Source organism: Artemia sp. Qi Xiang Cuo, chromosome 10 (genome assembly GCF_049724085.1).
Source record: "Artemia sp. Qi Xiang Cuo chromosome 10, ASM4972408v1, whole genome shotgun sequence".
Lineage (NCBI taxonomy): Eukaryota > Metazoa > Arthropoda > Branchiopoda > Anostraca > Artemiidae > Artemia > Artemia sp. Qi Xiang Cuo.
This window is the reverse complement of record NC_142803.1, coordinates 8056246-8077838: the sequence shown is the minus strand read 5'-3', so window position 1 is coordinate 8077838 and position 21593 is coordinate 8056246. Positions and strand designations below refer to the sequence as shown.

Sequence of the window (21593 nt, the reverse complement as noted above, 5' to 3'; positions counted from 1 at the left end):
TTATTTCTGTTCATTTTGGGTTCAATTGATTTATTTATGGTGATAAACCCAAAACTAACAGAAATTACAATAGATAGCCTAGTCATATCAAAACGAGCAAAAAGTAAAATGAGTATGGCTGACAACACCCATGTCTTATTCAGACCAGAAAATAATTTGCACTTTACTTAAAAAAAATAATAATAATAACAGTGTATTGTCAGTTTGATATACATATTCTGATATCTATTCCTTATAGTCTTAATACTTCTTTATTTGTTGAAGTCCAAAAAATTAAAACATTTAAAATGTGTTTTGTTTTCAGTAAAGTACAAATTACTTTCTGGTCTTGAGGAGGAGTGGCGGTTGTCAGCCCTACTCATGCTATTCTTTGCTATTTTGAGTTTGAATAGGTTATTTATTGTTATTTCTGTTCGTTTTGGGTTCAATTCATTTATTTATGGTGATTTGTGGTAGTTTTACGCTTGAAAATTTTTTTGAATTTATTTCTACTCATTTTTGGCTTAACGAGGCCATGGGCTCCGGTAAGGGGGGTCATGGCCCCCACATGGAAATTTGGAACTATATAGTAATTATAAGGAAACCAAAGGGAAAAAGCAGAACAGGGAAAAACCATGGAAAAAATATTTGTTGCCCCATTGTTGGCTGCCTGCCAATAGATTTTGACCCATAATAAGGAAAACGATAAGTTCTAATTTTTTACTGAGTGACTCCTAACAAGTTTTTCATAAAAAAAAGTTTCTATATGATTTGGCTGGAGCAAAAAAAAGAACAAAAAAACAAATTCTTCATAGCAATAAATGGTAAGTAAATAACGACCCTTGTCAATAACGAAAAAATAAGAGCCTAACTATTGATATCATTCAGTCAAAGATTCAGCTTTCTATGGTGATCTTAAATATGTATTTGTTTATTAGTAATTAGTGCAGTTATTAGAACACAAGAAAGTTTGCATAATTATAGAAAACAGAAGGAAAAAAACTTAATAAGGGGCGATTTTGGTAAAAATATGCCGTCAACTTTTGATTGCATTGCAAGAGTACCCATGAGCTGATGTATGAAGCCACTATAATCAGAAATGTTTCCCCTGGACGGAGTGCTAAAATTTTCAGTATTTTCCCCCTGAACGGATACGTTTTTTGTGTTTTATAATAATTTTTTTTTGTTTCTAGGAGTGGTTTTATTTATCTATTTTTTACTTTGAAAAAATTTAATTTTTTACGTTTATGAAATTTAAAGGTGTCAAATATACTGGCTTTTGGAATTAAAAATAAAATTATAAAAATTATTAAGCATATGATTGGGTTCACCGCCTAGTCAATACGACTATGGGAGAAAATCCTAAGTATGCCCAGAGTAAGGATAACAAAAGCAGCGTATTTAGAAGCTCTGAGGATCACAAAGAGTGATACGTGGCCATCTCAAATAAAGAAGATATTGGATAATGGTGGATTTTCAGAGCTATGGAATGGTGGCCTAGGGATTGGATTAAAAGAAGGAGAAGTTGCAAGTAGGGTCAGGGAGAGGTTAAGGGAACATGAGATCCAGGTGTGGCATGTGCGAGTGAATGAGACCCGATCACTGGAGTTATATGCAAAGGCTAAGGAGCAGTGGGGAGAAGAGTTGTATTTTAAGGCGGGGCTTCAAAAGAGGCAGCTAAAGTTTATTATTTGTGTTAGGTCAGATGGGTTACCACTAGGTGAGAGAATGAAGTATCTGGGAGGGGTTAGGCATGCTTCTGGTCCTTATTTCTGTCCCATGTGCGGGAAAGAGGAAGATTTGGTTCATTTTGTGGGGAAGTCTAGTGAATCAATAGATTTAAAGAAAGAATTGTTTGGGGTTGAGGTTTGGGAGAGAGATGAGATAATAAATTTACTAGCAAGGAAAGATATGGGAGGCATAAAGAGATTCGGAAGGTTCCTGACGATAGGAATAGAGCATAGAGAAAGGTTTTTTGAAGATTAGGGGTGAGGGTGATAGTTCACTAGCCTATTATACTTTTGTGCCAATTTGTGTTTGTATGAAAGTGTCTCTGTTTTTGTGACCACGACCCTTTGAGCTTTTGTGTTAATAAATTCTATTCCATTGGGTAAAGTTCATAGCTTTCAGCACTCCCCCCGGGACTTTGGGGAATTAAGTAATCCTAAAAGATATATTTATTATATTTTCGACCATGCTGAACAAAATGGCTATCTCAAAATTTTGATCGGGTGACTTTGGGAAAAAATGAGCGTGGAAGGGGGCCTAGTTGCCCTCCCTTTTTTGGTCACTTAAAAAGGGCACTAGAAAATTAATTTCTGCTCGAGTGAGTCCTCCCACAATATTCTAGGACCACTGGGTCGATACGATCATCCCTGGACCCCTGGGAAAAAAACAATACAGAAAAACAAAAAAAAACAAATAAACACGCATCTGTGATCTTTCTTCTCGCAAAAATACAAAATTCCACATTTTTGTAGATAGGAGCTTGAAACCTCTACGGTAGGGTTCTCTGATACGCTGAATATGATGGTGTGATTTTCATTAAGATTCTATAACTTTTAGGGGGTATTTCCCCCTTTTTTCGAAAATCCGACAAATTTTCTCAGGCGCGTAACTTTTGATGGGTAGGACTAAACTTGAGGAAAGAGAACCCTACTGCAGAGGTTTCAAGCTCCTATCTGTAAAAATGTAGAAATTTTGTATTTTTTGCCAAAAGAAAGATCACGAATGCGTGTTTATTTGTTGTTTTTTTTTGTTTTTTTTTTGTTTTTTCCAAGGGGTCATCGTATCGACCCAGGAGTCCTAGAATATCGTAGGAGGGCTCATTTGAACGGAAATTAATAGTTCTGGTGTCCTTTCTAAGTGATCCAAAGTCACCCGATCAAAACTTTGAGATAGCCATTTTGTTCAGCATGGTCAAAAATTTAATAACTATGTCTTTTAGGATTACTTTATCCCCCAAAGTCCCAGGGGGGGCTGAAAGTTATGAATTTTACCTAATGTTTACATATAGTATTGGTTACTGGGATGTATACAGACATTTTAAGGGGGGAATTTTTCTGGTAGGGGGGGGTGGTTCGGGGGTTATGCGGGTGAATCTTTCCATGGAGGAAGTTTTTATGGGGGGAAGGGACCTATCAATGTAAAATTTCCCACATGAACACGGGACCACTACCCAGTACATGGTCAGTTTTATCTTTTTGTTAACTTTTGAAAGAAACAGAGAGATTGTGTTTGTTTAATATTTTTCCAAGTTTATCTCTAAGTTTTGAAATGTATGGTAGAGTGGTGAAAGTTTTTTTCAATTGCCGGAACGACTGAAACAAGGGGGACGGGCTCCTTATTTTCTTGTTAGAACTGAAACAAGAAAATAGGGAGCCCGTCCCCCTTGGTTCAGTCGTCCCGGCAATTGAGAAAAAAAACTTTCACCACTCTACCATACATTTCAAAACTTAGTGATAAACTTGGAAAATTTTTAAATAAACACAATCTCTCTGTTTCTTTCAAAAGTGAACAAAAAGTTGAACATTTTTTCAACTCAGGAAAAGATAAAACTGACCATATACTCGGTAGTGGTGTCTAAAGAGTCCCATGTTCTTGTGGGAAATTTTAGATTGGTAGGACCCATCAACAACTTGGTGAACGTTTGCATGAACACAAAACTTCAATAGATAAGTCCCTAAGATTTAAATAAAAATGACAACTTTGATTCCGCATTGGCCCAGCATATTTTCGAAAATCCTACACATCTTGTTCAGTTTGAGGAGGCAACTTTAATATCTACTGTAAATGGCCTACTGCAATCTTTCAAAGAGGTAATTGAGATAAAAAAAAATATATAAACAGGAATATGGCTATAAATAGGGACACCGGAGACATTTCATTAAGCCCAGTTTATAACAACTTAATACTAAAAGACTCTTTTGATATTTGCACCCAATCAAATTTAAGAGAACCTATTAAAATATCTAATGAAAACCGAAATGGCAGAAGAGCAAAAAGTATTGCTAGGCAAAAGATTATCGCACAATTTCTTCGGTAAAATCCTTTTTTTCATTGGTTTTGGCTTTGGTCTTTCATTCAGTGTTTCTTCGGATCTTGTGTAGTGAACTCTAAAAGGGAATTTTTTTTTCTTTTTTTTTTAGCACTGAGGACGACTTAGCGGAAGTCCTTGTCGAAATATTTGCTGGTTTTTCGTCTTCATTACCACTGAATGAAAAAATCTCGTTTTCTCACCCTTTTTTGGTTTTATTTGTCATTTATTATTTCCTTTCCTCTCTTAGTTTCATACGTCATGAATACCTAGAAAGGTAGTATATACTTAGAAAGTATTTACTACCATTAATTCTACTGCTCCTACTATTGAAATAAAAGGTATTAAGGCGGAAAATTTTGAATGTATTGAAACTGTAAGGAACTTATTACAAAGAAACTATACCCATACAGGTCGTCAAGAGGACGCATCAGAAATGCTTCAAGAACGGTACGTGTATTGAAGGGATGCTGAAGAAACCATAGGCGCTATGCGCATGCGCATGCTACTATTACTAAAACAGCTATTGCTAATATGCAAGCTAAGATTATTAAGGTGAAGCTTTAAGGAATATTTAGGCGGATATTGAACTAAATCAAAACAAACCATGGGCATGTGAATTTTCGAAAAGATAACAAAGCAATATCGCAAGAACGGGTTACATCATTAATTTAGACCTTTAAGGGTAAGTTTCGGCGGATCTTGAACTAGCCAGAAGAGACTATGTTTATATTATTAATACCACTACTACACTTACTGTAACTCATGACCCTTTAAGTGTATTAATGTGAAACTTTTAGGGAACGTCTAGGGGGAGTTCCGATTAAACGAAAAAACTGTATGCATACAAGTTTTCAAAAGAACCTGTATACACTTAAACTCTTTTTATCTTTTTAAAACTGTAAGAGCAGAAGTAGGAATAGGAGTAGCCCCGAAAGTTTTAAATTAATGCCCCTGGTCATTTTCAATATATTTCAACGTCTACAAATTCGATTTAGTTCCAACATCCACACAAATATTCCTTAAAAGAGTCACCTTTAATACTCTTAGCTTGTGTAGTAGCATCAGTAGAAGTATACGCATAGCACCTTTGGTTTCTTCAACATACCCTTCAACACATGCTGAAAGTTTCAACTTAATACCTGTCAACCGCTCCTGAAGCATTTCTGATCCATCCTCTTGACAACCTATGTGGGCAGAGTGTGTTTCAATTTAGTTCCATACAGTTTCAATATACTTCAGATTTTTCTCATTAACATCCTTAGTTTTAATAGCAGTAGAAGTATTAGTAGTAGTAGTATTATGAGTAGAAGCAGTAGCATGAGGATGCAAATGTTTCCTTTTTGTTAGTTCAACATCCCCCTCAACAAACTCTATTGGTTTCAACTTCGCATACCAAACTGTTCCTAAGATTTTGGTGTTACGTTCTTTTGACAACATGCATACAGATAGCATGTTGTGATTCAATTCATCTTTCTCCCTCAAAACTCTTTGAAAACTTCACCTTCATACCAATAGGAATAGTTGCAATTTTAGTCACAATAGTAGTATTGGTATTACTACTAGTAGTATTAATTGTAATGGTAGTAGTTCTAGTAGCAGAGGTAGTATTAACGTATTGCAATTTGGTAAGTTGAACACTCCTCTCATCAAATCCTGGAAGTTTCAACTAAATGCAATTAGCCATTGCTATGACATTGCCGATTGGACCTTTTGATCACCTGTTTTTTCATATACTTCTTCAAATTTTCACCTCAATGCTCTTAGCCTTACAGATAGTTGCAACAGAAGTAGTAATTGAAGTAGTAGTAGTAGTAGTAGTAGTAGTAGTAGTAGTAGTAGTAGTAGTAGTAGTAGTAGTAGATAGTAGTAGTAGTAGTAGTGTAGTAGTAGTAGTAGTAGTAGTAGTAGTAGTAGAAGAAGAAGTAGTAGTAAATGTAGTAGTGATAGTAGTCTTAGTAGTAACGTGCACATATTGCCTTTTGGTCAGATGATCTTCCTCTTTAAGCATTCTCTAAAAGTTCAAAATTAATACCCAAATCAATTCTTGAAATACGCTCTTTCGACAATGTGCATGCAAATAGCGTCTTTTGATTTAGTTCGAATTCCCCTTCAATATTTTAAATGGAGTACTGTGGTAGTAGTAGTGATGGTAGTTATGGTAGTAGTGGTAGTATGCAAATATTGCCTTTTTGATCATATCCCTTATCATTTCCTGGAACTTCCAAATTAGTAAACTCAGTCATTCCTAAGTTACGCCCTTTTGACAATCTGTATACACATAACGTATTTGATTTATCTAGACACTCTACTCAACATTCTTTGAAAGATTCACCTGAATGACTGTCGTCTTATTGGAAAGAAAAGTTCAAAATTTATACCTTCCTTAATACCATATACTATTTAGAAACAGTGAACTAATTGCCTTGAGGACTTTGGGGAGGTTGACAGCCCCAAAGAAATAATTACTGGATCTTTCAACAAATCTGAACAAAATATCTCTCTTGGACGTTTCTTTTATTGGACGTTTTTTAGGGAATGATGGGCTTGGGGGTAGGGGGGATGTCTTCCCTCCATTTACCTTTGAATCTTAAAAAGGGCATTATAATTTTCGACCTCCAATCAAATGAGCCCCATTCGATCCGAAGTTTATACGACCACCCATTCCATAAAAACCTTATATGCCCCACGGTATAGCTTACAACCGTTGCCCCTGGGCTCTGGGGGGGTTTGTGTCCAGAAAAATTTTCTTTATTTAATGTATGATAAACGAAGAAAACACAAAATTTCATGTTTATATTATAATCAGTCCATTTTTTAGTTTTCAATTACTATTAGCCCAATTCCCTTCTTGTTTACGGTTTGTTATCATAAATTGTTTAATATATAGAAATTAAATATAAAACCCAAAAGAAAAGGTAGTGGTAACACTTGTCTTTCCCCTGCTGGGAGCTGAGAAAATTATAAAGATACTCTTTAAAATGTATTTTTTGTAACTTGGTGTTTTTTAATATTCCGTGGATAGCTTAGTAGCAATAAAATATTTTTTTAAAACAGTGTCTCCATTCCGACAGAATTAATAATCTTCAAGAATTGACCTGATAATTAAATCAAACATTCTTTCTTTTTAGCGCCATTGTCGATTCTATAAGCCAAATTAAAATCCCCACCATCGTCGAAGAAAACCGAAATTTACTGTTATTCCGTTCATGGAAACTGAAAATTCTACAGTCCGATCATAAACTTTACAATGCAATCGTTGAAAAAGGCCTTAACGTCTAATCCTGTTCATTTACAAAACTCTTTTCTGAATGAAAAAGCATAGAAAAGGCCGAATTTAAACAAAAAGTTAATCAAAGATTTACAATCTTTCCTTAATTTATTGACGCTTGCAGGAGATAGGCCATCATTGAGATTAGCGTCGTAACACTTAAGCAAACGATTAGCTAATTTCATGGGATAGGAGGGTTAAACTATCAAGATCTGACTTGAGGGGTTGCTGGATAATTCCCTCTAAACAAACAGCTAAGGAGGCAGCAGGGCTGTAAATACAGCGGCATTAGAGAGGAGGGAGGGGTGTCAATTACGAAAATGTAGTTGGTAAAAAAAAATTAATTATTTTTCTTTTAACGAAACTAAAAAATAAAAAATCTTTTTTGTCTTTTTTCAATGAAATAAAAAAAAAATCGCATTTACCAAAACCTAAGAGGAAATAGAATCAAAGGGGAAATTGTCCCATCTTGTCCCCTCTCCCGGCATTGAAAAGCATATGCTTAAGGCAATGTTACATGTACATGTCCTTGTGATGATACTGAGCCCCCTGCTAATCTGATTCTTCTTCAAGTATCACGATCCAGAAGGGCTTAGGAACTTCATCCTGAACGTAAGGAGCCTTTTTCACCTAAGGGGATCCTCTCATAGGCTAACTATATTGATCTAGGTTTGAAAATGACCTTATAAACAGAAAGTTTGTTGTTTGCTTACTCAGTATGAGCTCGCCAAGTTTGTGTCCCTTTGAGATGGAATCGAGATGGAACTAGGTGTTCACTCCTCGCTGGATTAAAAGTTCAGGCTTAAAAAATCAGATGTAAGAAAGGCGAGGTCATTTTTCTCTGAAGAAATAAAGAAAAGTTTGATTTGTCCTAGATTCTAAGGTGGGTCCTAGTTGGGTAGTGGAAACTTCTAGTGGATTTTAGGGGTTGGGGCCTTCTATATTCAGGATTTAAAAAATTGCTATTAGTTAAATGTCACTTCTGAGACAAGTGTTGAAAGATGGCACCATGGATAAAAATATTCTATGTCAAGATTCTTCCCTGTGCCTTAGTATCTGCTCCAGCTTGCTCTGGAAAAATTAAAAGGGTAATATATTCATTATGAGCTACTTGTATAGGCAACAATACTTTTATTATTATTATTTAGTAGCCAAATGAAATTTTTTATAGCAATTTTATGTTTTGTGGGTTTGGATAGGGAAATTGTTTGAAAAAGAGACATTATAGCTTTTGAAGGAACAACATTTCTCATGAAGGATTTGCATTGCGAGTATTGCGTCAGTACCATGAGTGGTAACTGCTTACGTAATTACCACTCATGTAAAAAAGGTTTGTTTTTTTACGTGGGTTTAAGTCGTAAGTTTAATTTATAATGAATATTTTTATCTTAAATGGCTTGTGAATTTTTGTCCTGAATTGTAAATTGAATACACAGGGATTTGCTGTCAAAATATTAAAAAAATTCATGTAAAAATCCTTTTCGGGCAGATAGCCCTCTTTTTTCCAAAAAGTTGTGGGCCATATGCTGTCTGATTTCCTTATATCTTTATGATTTATGTTTCACTGAGTGTATTTTAAAAATTACAGGCACTCTGCTTAGTGCTATTTATTTTAATAAATGAATTCTATTGGTTATCTAATATTCTTCTAAATATAAAAATTATTGCCATTTTAATTGCATGTCACAAGTTACAAAGTCTCCTCTTATAAAGCCCCCTTGCAGACCGAAAATTCTTGTGAAGCTCAGAGCCTGTTGGCTAACAATGGCTAAGAACCTGTTGGCTAAGAAATATGGCCCAAATGAAATATACTGTTTAGAGGGGATGGGTCCCTTCTTCCTAAAAATGTTTAAAAGAGTTTATAAATTACAAAACAATAGTTTGGTAATATTCCTATACTGAAGTCAAATAAAATATAAATTGAAAATCCCCAGCCATCTTCAGATAAAGTAAAATAAAAAGTCATGACTATCTTGGCACATATTGTACTTTTGACGTACTTATGAAGTACTTTTTGACACACATCAAATATAAAACGCTGTCATTTTTATTTTTTAAATTTATATACTTTTTTTTCGATATATTTCATATAATCGTAAACGAAAATGTAGGTCATTTTCTTTATTACAAAGATGTATTCCAGATTCAACTAGGTATGGAAAACAAAAGAGAAAGGGTTGACTCGGTAATCGTAAATACATAATTTTTCAAAAGTTCTGATATTAATTAATTCTCCTTTTTTAGTTGTGAAAATGAGTGAAGACACAGTGCCAGCTCTTGAAGGAGAGGCTCCAGCTACTGAAGCCCCACCTGCTGAGGGACCTTTGGAAGATGAAATTCCAGTAGCTGCTTTGGTTGAACAGCCGAAGAGAAGGCCCAAGTATTATACTCACTGGCAGCGACCAAAATCACAGATTTACGAATATAATAACGATTTCAGACAAAATTATTATTCTCATGTTGTAGATTATATTGACAAAAGAAGAGACGGGTAAGTTTACAAACTTGTGCATGTACAATCAGTGGAGGGTTGCTGCTTGTCAGTTTCCTTTTTAGCGTGTGTGTGTGTTTTGTTTGTTTTTTTCTTGTTTTTTTTTCTCTTTTTTCCTGCATCCTCAGCCATAGAGGCCTGTGCACTAGGCTTCCTCTTATAGAGAGACAATCCCATTTTAAGGGGAACTCACTTTTTTCAATGATATTTATTTAAATACAGGGACTCAAAGGAATCTGGAGCATAGTAAGGCTTTTCGGGGATATCCAGGGAAAGTTTTTTTTTCCGAAATTATTATTCTTATGCTGTAAATTACAGTAACACCAAAACAGACGGGTAAGTTTACAAATTCGTGTATTTATGGTTAATAGATGGTGGCTGTTTGTCATTTTCCTTTTTAGCTTGTGTATTTTTTTCTTTTTTTATTTTCTCTTTCTTCCTCCATACTCAATCATAGAACCCTTTGGACCGGGCTAATTCCACTTAGAGATTATCCTATTTTAGAGGGAAATCGCTTCTTTTAAATACACTTATTTGAATACGAGGACTCAAGGGAATCCGGTGTATGGTAACGATTTTTAAGGATATCCAGGGAATGTTTTTTTTCTTAAATTATTTTTCTCATGCTGTAAAGTATATCAACAGTAAAAAAGACGTGTAAGTTTAAAAATTCGTGTGTTTACAGTTAGTGAGGGTGGCTGCTTGTCATTTTCTTTTTTAGTGTGTATATTTTTTTTCTTTGTTTCTTTTTTTATTTTCTCTATCTTCCTGCATAATCGGCCATAGAGCCCTGTCGACGGGGCTTTCACCTAGAGATTATCATATTTTAAAGGAAAATCGCTTCTCTCAAAGACAGTTATTTGAATGCAGGGACTCAATAGAATCCAAGGTATGGTAAGGATTTTTGGGGATATCTAGGGAAAGTTTCTTTTTAACAAAATTGTTATTCTCATATTTTATATTATGTTAAAAAAAGAGGCGGGCAAGTTTATAAAATTCTGTAATTGTCAGTTGAGGATGGCTAAATGTTCTTTTACTTTTTGATGTGCAGGTTTTTCTCTCCTTAATAGCTCTTCCTTCCCGCTTTCTCTGCCATAGAGCCATATGTGATTGACGTCAACTTTTTTTACTTGAATAGCTCTTTCTTCTTCCTTCCTGCATTCTCTTCATTTTTCACGCATGTTTCTTCTCCTTAATAGCTTTTTCTTCTTCCTTCCTGAATTCTCTGCATTCTTCCTGCGTGTTTCTTTCTCCTTAATAGCTCTTTCTTCTTCCTTCCTGTATTCGCTGCCATAGATCCTTATGTGGTTGACTTTAACTTTTTTCTCCTTAATGGCTCTTTCTTCTTCCTTCCTGCATTCTCTAAATTCTCCCTGCATGTCCTTTCTCCTCGATAGCTCCTTTTTCTTCCTCCCTGCATTCTCTGCCATAGAGTTTTATGTGATCCACTTCCACTTTTTTCTCCTTAATAGCCCTTTCTTCTTCATTCCTGCATTCTCTTCATTGTTCCTGCATGTTTTTTCTCCTTAATAGCTCTTTCTTCTTCCTTTAGGTATTCTTCTTGCATGTTTTTTCTCCTTAATGCTCTTTCTTCTTCCTTCCTGTAGTCGCTGCCAATGATCCTTATGTGATCGACTTTAACTTGTCTCTCCTTAATAGCTCTTTCTTCTTCCTTCTTTCATTTTCTGCATTCTTCCTGCTTGTTGTATCTCCTTAATAGCTATTTCTTCTTCCTTCCTGTATTCTTTACATTTTCCCAGCATGTTTTTTTCCCTTCAATAGCTCTTTATTCTTCCTTCCTGCATTCTCTGCAATCTTCCTGCATGTTTTTTTCTTAATAGCTCTTTCTTCTTCCTTCCTGTATTCTTCCTGCAAGTTTTTTCTCTTTAGTAGCGCTTTCTTCTTCCTTCCTGCAGTCTCTGCCATAGAGCCTTATGCGATAGACTTCCATTTTAGGAGATTACCCTATTTTATGGGATAATCACTTCTTTTCATAAAAAACTATTTTTCCATTACAATCAGTTTGGGTTTTCACCCCAAACACTCAACAGAACATGCTTGCATGGTCTGGCTGAAGTTGATTCAAAAGGCACTTGATGAGGGTAGAATTCCAGCTGAAATTTTCCATGATGTCAGAAAAGCATTTGACCGCATATCATATGCTATCCTACTCTCTAAAATGGAACACATAGGCCTCCGGAGAAACAGTTATCATTGGTTTGAAACTTATTTATCTGAAAGGTTTATCACTATTGACCCTAAGCTTCAAGATCAATTCCGTGTTGATTTTGGTGTCCCTCAAGGCTCCATCCTAGGACCTGTTTTATTTCTTATATCCATCAATGATCTTTACGTTACTGTATCTGAGCAAACTAAACGAATTTACTGTAGTATTTGTGATCACAATTTTGTTCCACCTAATGATGCAGCTCAAGACTCACTGCTATTTGCATTTGCAGATGATAGTACTCTTGGTTTTTCAGAAATTAAGGATTCTTCGCTTATCAAGAAAGTGCATTCTGTTCTAGAAAGATCCTTTGCTTGGTTCGATGCAAATCACCTTGCCCTAAATCTAGCTAAATTTAGTATACTTATTTTTCCAGATCAGGTACCTCTTGTCCTTTGGTTCAAACTATTTCTGCCATCATATAACTCGACCCCTGATAGATATGTTTAATTCCTGGGTATTTTATTGGGTGAAAATCTTTCTTTCAAACATCATTCTGCTCATGTGAAACCTAAGCTCTCCAGAAACCTGGGGGCTCTTCGGAAGCTTCGTCATTGTTTCCCTGGCTCAATATTAAAGATCTTTTTTCACTCTCTCATTCAACCTCATATGTAGCACTGTCACACATTATGGCCATCAACATTCTATTCTTTTACCTTTTCTGTTTTCAAAATATATAACAGAGCAATTACATTATTGTCTGAGGTGACAGGCCAGCTCAAAATGAATTTATTAAATGGCCAATCCTTATACATCTTCCTTTCCTCTTGTTTTATTTTTAAGTATTTTCATGGACTCCTCCTTAACTTCTTCAAACAGTTATATCTTTTAAATTTTAAACTGCGAAAGGAATGTTGGGTTTCTTTTTCAGTTGGAAATGAGATGGATATTTTCATTCATAAAACAAAAACCATAAAATCAGATTTTAATCAGATTTCATGTTGCACCGCCAAATGAAATTCCCTATCAGTTAAAAGTCGGCTATGTCATTCTTCTGGACAATTTAAAAAAAAGCTAACCGACCACCTTTTATACCTAGAGAGTTATTTCTCTCCTCCCTTCTCTTTTCCCCCTCTATCTCTCCCTTTTAATTTTTTAATTCATTCATTTTGAATGGCATGGTAGTTTTTGTTGTTGTTGTTTAATTTTTTTGGGTTTTTTTCTGTTTTTTCCTTTTTTCCTTCTCCTTGTCCTTCCGTTTGATTTTAGAGCTATTATTTAATGTTATGTTTAGTCTCCAAGTCTCACAAGCCAAAGAGCCTTTGTGGGGGTTCTAATGTTTTGTAATTTTATCTCTGTTTCCTTTAAATAAATGCATTGACTGATTGATTTTTTGATCGATTGATCTTAAGGACATATACTTTAAATATAGAGACTTAAGGAATCCGGGTTAAATAATAATTTTTAGGAACATTCAGGGATTATTTTTTTTCAAACGATGGCTGAAAAGTTCTCATACACTGCATCAGTTGGCTTGAAAAGGTTCATATAGTCACCTAACATACTCCACATAAGCCATCTAACATAATCCGCCTAACAGTGGATTACGTTGCAATGATCAGCACAAAATTTAAAAAAAAAGCTATAGTGTGGAATATCAAAATGTAATAATTTAGGTAGCCTAGCATTTAGTTTAAATTTGAAAAATGCCTTGGATTAGTGTAGACAGCCTAAAAAAGAGTATTTCTAGGCTATAAAGCAGTTGTAGCATATGAGCATGCTACTTATGTACTGAGGTATTCTTTCAACCTGATGGTGACCTCATTTACGTCGCGATCATCTGCAAATCCGCCACCCAACTTGGGTAGAGGTGGTGCTCCATTTGATGACAACCGAATAGAGCCTTGTCGTTCCTTGTAAAATAGAAACAGCTCATTTTATAGATTCACTGGTAACCTGACTGGGGTCTTATATTGATCTCAGCTGGGTCACCAGTCAATGAGTTGTTGCATTCGCTGTTTTCTATGGAGAAATATTGTCGAATTTTGTATTTACAATTAACGTCATGTTTTGAGCTAACAAGTCTGCTTCAACGGCTGAAAAAGCTATGGTGCCCCAATTCTAAAATAAGAGATGATTTTTCCATCTTTTTCACTTGTGTTCATCTTATGAATTTTTGTCGCTTCCTATGACACTAGAAAACTTAGGGTGAAAGATCCATGCCTATTTTTTCAGAAACGCTTCCAGGCAGTATGCCAAAATTCAGAAGTTCTTTCGATACAAATCATACCAAATTCATCCACAGGGACAGATGTGTTGGTTGTCCTTTTCAGGCCTGCATAAGGAAGCGCATTTAGTAGTCAGGTTCTTCTTATTCTGTATTTCATAGAGACCACGTTGAGCGACACAACTTCAACATATGATTTCATCTTGTTGACATTACAAAGCAAGTTGACAAAGCCGTAATTCGTGGATTAATATCTTGGTCATCCAAAGGAATTCAATACAGTTTTTAAATCCATCCATCAACTTCTTCAGTCCCTAAAAGCAGGTTAGCAGGTATTACAAATGAATGTGCATTGTCAGTTTAATTTACATATACTGATATTTAGTAATCAAAATGTTAAAATTATTTGATTTATGAGAGTTTTAAAAGTAAAAACATTTATATTTTTCTCAGTAAAGTCCAAATTTTGTTCTGGCCTTGGGAAGGCATAGGAATTTTGCGCCCAACTTATGTTAATTTCTGCTCGTTTTGAGTTTGACTCGGTTATTTATTTTAATTTCTGTTCGTTTTGGGTTTCATTTATTTATCGATGCTGATTTGTGGTAGTTTCGAGCTTGGTAGATTATTTTATTTTTGCTAATTTTTTGTTTAATGGAGTTCTTTACTTTTCTTTGAAAAACTTATTTTGTGGAAAAAGTTTTTTTAATTAATTTCTGTTCGTTTTATATTGACATAGTCTTTTCAGAGAAAAAGAAAGAAAATTTTAAGTCTTTTGTTTTTTAAGACTTTATAGTTTGGCCTGCTATTTGTATGCTAGAGGGAAAATTTTCAGCAATTTTTAACAACATACACCATTTTAAAAATCTGGACACAAATAGCACTGTTTAACTTAGTTTCATACCTCCTCTAGTTGACCTGAAATGGAAAACTTCATACCATTCGCAAAAAATCTGTTTACTTTCTTTGAAAGCTTTGATACATTTACACTATTTTGAATTGGTTAAATTTAAGAGCAGAAGTAGCCTCGAAAGTTTGAATATAATACCCTCGGTCGTTCTTGGGATACTGCTGACATACCTTATTGGGAATTAGCATTGACACAGTGCATTTTTATTTAATCCTAAGGCAACATTTACTTTTTAAACATTAAGGCAAATGGGAGGGTGGGTGTGGGAGGGGATTAGTTTCCCTCCAATCACTTTCGACTATTAAAAAGGGCATCCGCCCTTTCTATTTTCAATCGAATACGCCCCGTTCGAAGTTCCGACGACAACTCCTTCGATACGAAGTGCCCTGGTCTAAACAACAACAACAACAACAAAAAATATTACTAATCACTTTTGACTATTAAAAAGGGCACTAGCCCTTTGAATTTCAAATCAAATGAGCCCTTTTCTGAAGTTTCTACTACAACGTCTTCTATAAAAAACCTTACATGCCCCCAGGGCATAACTTAAAACCCTTGCCCTGAGACTTGTGGGGGAGTGTCCTCCTCAAAAACATATTTTCTATCTGGAAAGCAACTACGCTGAACAAAATGGCTATCTCACAATTTTGATTGGATGTGTTGGGGGTAACAGTGGGCGTGGGGGAGGGGGGGGTATGTGCCGTCCAATCACTTTCGACTATTAAAAAGGGCACTAGCCCTTTGAATTTCTAATCGAATGAGCCTGTTTTGAAGTTTCTACGACAACGCCTTCTAAGCCTTATATGCCCCCAGGGCATAACTTAAAACCCTTGCCCTTGGATGTGATTGGATGTGTTTGGGGGAATGATTAGCGTGAGGGGGGGATAGTTGCCCTCCAATCACTTTCGACCATTAAAAAGAGCACTAGCCTTAAGAATGTCCAATCGAGTGAGACTGTTTTGAAGTTTCTACGACAACGCCTTCTAAGCCTTATATGCCCCCAGGGCATAACTTAAAACCCTTGCCCTGAGGATTGTGGGGGAGTATCCTCCTCAAAAACACATTTTCTATCTGGAAATCAACTACGCTGCACAAAATGACTGTCTTAAAATTTCGATTGGATGTGTTTGGGGGAATGATTAGCGGGAGGGGGGGGGGGATAGTTGCCCTCCAATCACTTTCGACCAATAAAAAGAGCACTAGCCTTAAGAATTTCCAATCGAGTGAGACTGTTTTGAAGTTTCTACGACAACGCCTTCAATAAAAACCTTATATGCCCCCAGGGAATATCTTAAAACCCTTGCCCTGAGGGTTATGGGGGAGTGTCCTCCTTAAAAAGATATGTTATATCTGCAAATCAACTACGCTGAACAAAATGGCTATCTCACAATTTTGTTTGGATGTTTTTGGGGGAATGATGGGCGTGGGGGGGGCTAGTTGCCCTCCAATCACTTTCGACTATTAAAAAGGGCACTAGCCCTTTGAATTTCCAATCGAATGGGCCTTTTTTGAAGTTTCTACGACAACGCTTTCTATAAAAACCTTATATGCCCCCAGGCCATGACTTAAAACCCTTGCCCTGAGGGTTGTGGGGGAGTGTCCTCCTCGAAAAGATATGTTCTATTTGGAAATCAGCTACGCTGAACAACATAGCTATCTCAAAATTTTGATTAGATGTGTTTGGGGGAATTATGGGCGTGGGGGGGGGGGGTTATTTGCCCACCAATCACTTTCGATTATTAAAAAGGGCACTAGCCACTCCAATTTCCGATCGATTGAGCCATTTTCGAAGTTTCTACGACAACTCCTTTGATACGAAGTACCCGGGTATGGAAAAGAAACACAATGTACCTACGTCGTTCTTTATTTAGGCAGTGCTAGCGCGCTGCCTAAGCGCGCTAATAATTTTATTCTCGCGCTGCCTAAGCGCGAGATTAATGTAATTATTAAAATTATTAATATTATTATTATTAGTATTATTAATTTATTATCAATATTTTCAATTATTCCCAATTATTTTCCAAGCTCAATTCGACTGCAAAGTAAATGCCAAAACACCTGCTGACCTAAATTCCTCCCCTAAAGGTTAATTTCGATTGCGTCTATGTATATTTTGACAATTATGTTTTTGGTCTTGGTTGACTTGCTTTCATATGTCATGCTAAAAATCACATTTAGATGTAGCTATCAGAAGACGTCTGTGTTATTATCATTACTATTAATAAAAAAAAAGATTATTATTTTTGTATCGAACGGGGCTACAATGCAGAAACACACTTTTGAGAATCCTGCTGAACAGTGAACAGTGAAAAAAGTTCATTTTAACCTGAGCACTTTGTATCGAAGGAGTCGTCGCAGAAACTTCGAAAAGGGCTCATTCGATTGGAAATTGAAGTAGCTGAGTGCCCATTTTTAATAGTCGAAAGTGATTGGAGGGCAACTAGCCTCCCCCCCCCTCGCCCTTCATTCCCCAAAAGACATTCAATCAAAATTTTGAGATAACCATTTTGTTCAGCGTAGTTGATTTCAAGATAGAAAATGTGTTTTTGAGGAAGAGACTCCCCCACAACCCTCAGGGCAAGGGTTTTAAGTTATGACCTGGGGGCATATAAGGTTTTTATAGAAGTTGTTGTCGAAGAAACTTCAAAACAGGATCATTCGATTGGAAATTCAAAGGGCTAGTGCCCTTTTTAGTAGTTGAAAGTGATTGGAGGGCAACTAGCCCCCCCCCTCGTCCATCATTTCCCCAAACACATCCAATCAAAATTTTGAGATAGCCATTTTGTTCAGCGTAGTTGTTTTCCAGATAGAAAATATGTTTTTGAGGAGGACACTCCCTCACAACCCTCAGGGCAAGGGTTTTTAAGTTATGGCCTGGGGGCATATAAGGTTTTTATAGAAGGCGTTGTCGTAGAAACTTCAAAACAGACTCATTCGATTGGAAATTCAAAGGGCTAGTGCCCATTTTAATAGTTAAAAGTGATTGGAGGGCAACTAGCCCCACCCCCACGCCCTTCATTCCCCCAACTACATCCAAACCATAATTTGAGATAGCCCTTTTGTTCAGCGCAGTTGATTTCCAGATAAAAAATATGTTTTTGAGGAGGACACTTTCCCACATCTTTCAGGACAAGGATTTTAAGTTATGCCCTGGAAAGAAGGCGTTGTCGTAGAAACTTCAATAAAAGCTCATTCGACTGGAAATTCAAAGGACTAGTGCCCTTTTTCATAGTCGAAAGCGATTGGAGGGCAACTAGCCCCCCCCCCTCCCCCACACCCATCATTCCCCCAAACACATCCAATAACAATTTTGAGATAGTTATTTTGGTTCAGGGTAGTTGATTTCCAGATAGAAAACATATTTTTGAGGAGGACATTCCCCCACAACCCTCAGGGCAAGGATTATAAGTTATGCCCTGGGGGCATATAAGGTTTTTATTGAAATCTTTGTCGTAGAAACTTGAAAAAGGGCTCATTCGATTTGAAATTCAAAGTACTAGTACCCTTTTTAATAGTCGAAAGTGATTTGAGGGTAGCCAACCCCCCTCTCACGCCCACCTTTTCCCCAAACACATCCAATCAAAATTTTAGATAACCATTTTATTCAACGTAGTTGAAAGTTTTGGAAATTAGGTCTTTCAGGATGACAAACCCTCCCCCCACAGCCCTAAGGGCAAGGGTTGTAATTTATGTCCTGGGGGCACATAAGGTTTTTATTGACAGCGATGTCGTAGAAAGTTCAAAAGGGCTCATTCAGTTGGAAATTGAAAGGGCTAGTTCCTTTTTAATAGTTGAAAGTGACTGGACAGCGACTAACACTCCTCTCATGACCACCATTTTCCCAAACACATCGAATTAAAATTTTGAGATATCTATTTTGTTCAACGTAGTTGAAAGTTATGGAAATTTTGTCTTTTAGGATGATAACCCCCTCAGAGCCCTCGGTGCAAGGGTTTTAAGTTATGCCCTGGGGGCATATAAGGTTTTCATAGAAAGCGTTGCCGTATAAACTTCAAAAGGGCTCATTCGATTGGAAATTGGAGTGGCTAGTGCCCCTTTTTAATAGTCAAAAGTGATTTGAGGGCAACTAGCTCCCCCCCACGCATATCATTCCCCCAAACACATCCAATAAAAATTTTGAGATATCCATTTTGTTCAGCGTAGTTGATTTTCAGATATAAAATATGTTTTTGAGGAGGTCACTCCCCCAAAACCCCCAGGGCAAGGGTTGTTGAATTATGCCCTGGGGGCATATAAGGTTTTTATAGAAGGCGTTGTCGTAGAAACTTCAAAAAAGGCTCATTCGATGAGAACTTCAAAGGGATAGTACACTTTTTAATATTCGAAAGTGATTGGAGGGCATCTAGCCCCCCCCACGCCCATTATTCCCCCAAACTCACCCAATCAAAGTTTTGAGATAGCATACAAATAGCAGGCCTAACTATAAAGTCTTAAAAAACGAAAAGATTTAAAGTGTTATTTTCTTTTTCTCTGAAAAGCATATGTCAATATAAAACGAACAAAAACTAATTAATTAACTAGCCCCCCCCCCCCACGCCCATCATTTCCCCAAATAAATCCAATAAAAATTTTTCTCCAGCATACAAATAGCAGGCCAAACTATAAAGTCTTAAAAAACGAAAAGATTTATAGTGTTATTTTCTTTTTACCTGAAAAGTCTATGTCAATATAAAACGAACAGAAATTAATTAAAAAAATCTTTTTCCACATTATAAGTTTTTCAAAGAAAAGTAAAGAACTCCATTAAATAAAAAATGAGATAATTAAAATCAAATAATCTACCAAGCTCGAAACTATCACAAATCAGCATTCATAAATAAATGAAACCCAAAACGAACAGAAAATAAAATAACTAATCGAGTCAAACTCAAAGCGAGCAGAAATTAAAATAAGTTTGGTGCAACACCCCTATGTCTTCCCATGGCCAGAACATAATTTGCACTTTACTGAAAAATATATAAATGTTTTTACTTTTATAACTTTGATAAATCAAATAATTTTAACATTTTGATTACTAAATATCAGTATATGTATATTAAACTGACAATGCACATTCATTTGTATTTTTTTCAGTAAAGTGCAAATTTTACTCTGGCCTTGGGAAGGCAAAGGGGTTTTACGCCCAACTTATATTAATTTCTGCTCGTTTTGAGTTTGACTCGGTTATTTATTGTAATTTCTGTTCGTTTTGGGTTTCATCTATTTATCGATGCTGATTTGTGGTAGTTTCGAGCTTGATAGATTGTTTGATTTTATTTTTGCTCATTTTTTTGTTTAATGGAGATCTTTACTTTTCTTTGAAAAACTTATTTTGTGGAAAAAGTTTTTTTAATTAATTGTAGAAAAAGCGAAGACAGGTAGTCCAAGTGAGTGAGAGGCAAATCTGGGGAAAACCATTTTTATGATTGTATAAAAATGATGTTATTTTCATTTGTTGACAGAAAAGTCTATCTATCATCTGTCCACACTTCATTCCTAGGGCAGAACTAAGGTAGATAGTCAATTTAATCGTTTATAAATCCTCAAAACGTTATATTTGTGGACTTGGTACAGTTTAATGTTAAAGCGCTTTAAATTTACATTTCAGAATATTTAACTTCGTCTTCTCTTCTAGATACAAACCTGAATATCCAAGACCTCAATCATGGGCAGAACGTGCTTTGAGAACTTTCAGTGACAAAAAAAATACCCAAAGCAGGAAAGACGTTGAACTTATGCACAACATCAGAGGCAACATCAACAACTATGCCTATCATAGACAATTGAGCTCCAAAAAACTTTGGAATTATGCGTTTTAGGCACTTAGAATCATGTGTGTGAATCCTGGATTGAACAGTCTTTAATGAAGGTGTTAGACTATCTATGAAATCTTTCTCCTTGTTTTCTAGTAATATGCGCCCGTCTGTAGATTAAAAAATAAATTTGTCAAGTAATGAATGTTCAATATATTTTAATGTAATACAAGTTTACATACAATTAGTTTCATCTTTCCAAGATCTGCAAGTTGCCTTAACCAGATTGGAAAATCCATCCCCTCCACTGTAGCTCAGAAAAAAGCGTCTCTTTAAAAGTGTTTTTTATTTTTATAAATTAAATTAAAGTTAATATTATTAATTGTAGTCCTACATTAATCATTGCTCTTCCCAATTCTCTAGAAGGGAGCATTAAATGAGATTGGGGAGTTTTTTTTACCTAAACTCTTACAAATAATGTCCTGTTCAAGTAAGGATTCTATTATTTGAACAATAATCCATTACAAAATATTATGGAATAAGATATGAACAGACATGAAAGACAAGACACGACATGAACAGACAAGACATGATCATAACTGTTTATTTTATACACTAAAATTTATTTGAATGGAACTTTGAAGCATGACCAAATCTGAGCTATCGCAAGATAATGGCATGATTTTTGCTGAAATATGCCTTTTTCAAAATTTTATCAAAATTTATGGCACTGATCAAGAAGAAGAGAGGGGCTTTTCTATA

At 35.8% G+C, this 21593-nt stretch overlaps 1 protein-coding gene across 1 annotated transcript in view; it reads left to right on the top strand.

Annotated features, from left to right (window-relative positions):
* LOC148947433 (flightin-like) overlaps positions 1–21036 on the top strand; it is a 43500-nt gene extending 22464 nt beyond the window's left edge. Inside the window, exons 2-3 of the mRNA XM_089095841.1 lie at positions 9531–9777; positions 20714–21036. Of these exons, the coding sequence (XP_088951967.1) occupies positions 9539–9777; positions 20714–20897 (423 nt within the window). The 5' untranslated portion in view covers positions 9531–9538 and the 3' untranslated portion in view covers positions 20898–21036. The remainder of the gene's footprint in view (positions 1–9530; positions 9778–20713) is intronic.
* The last annotated feature ends 557 nt before the right edge of the window (positions 21037–21593 follow it).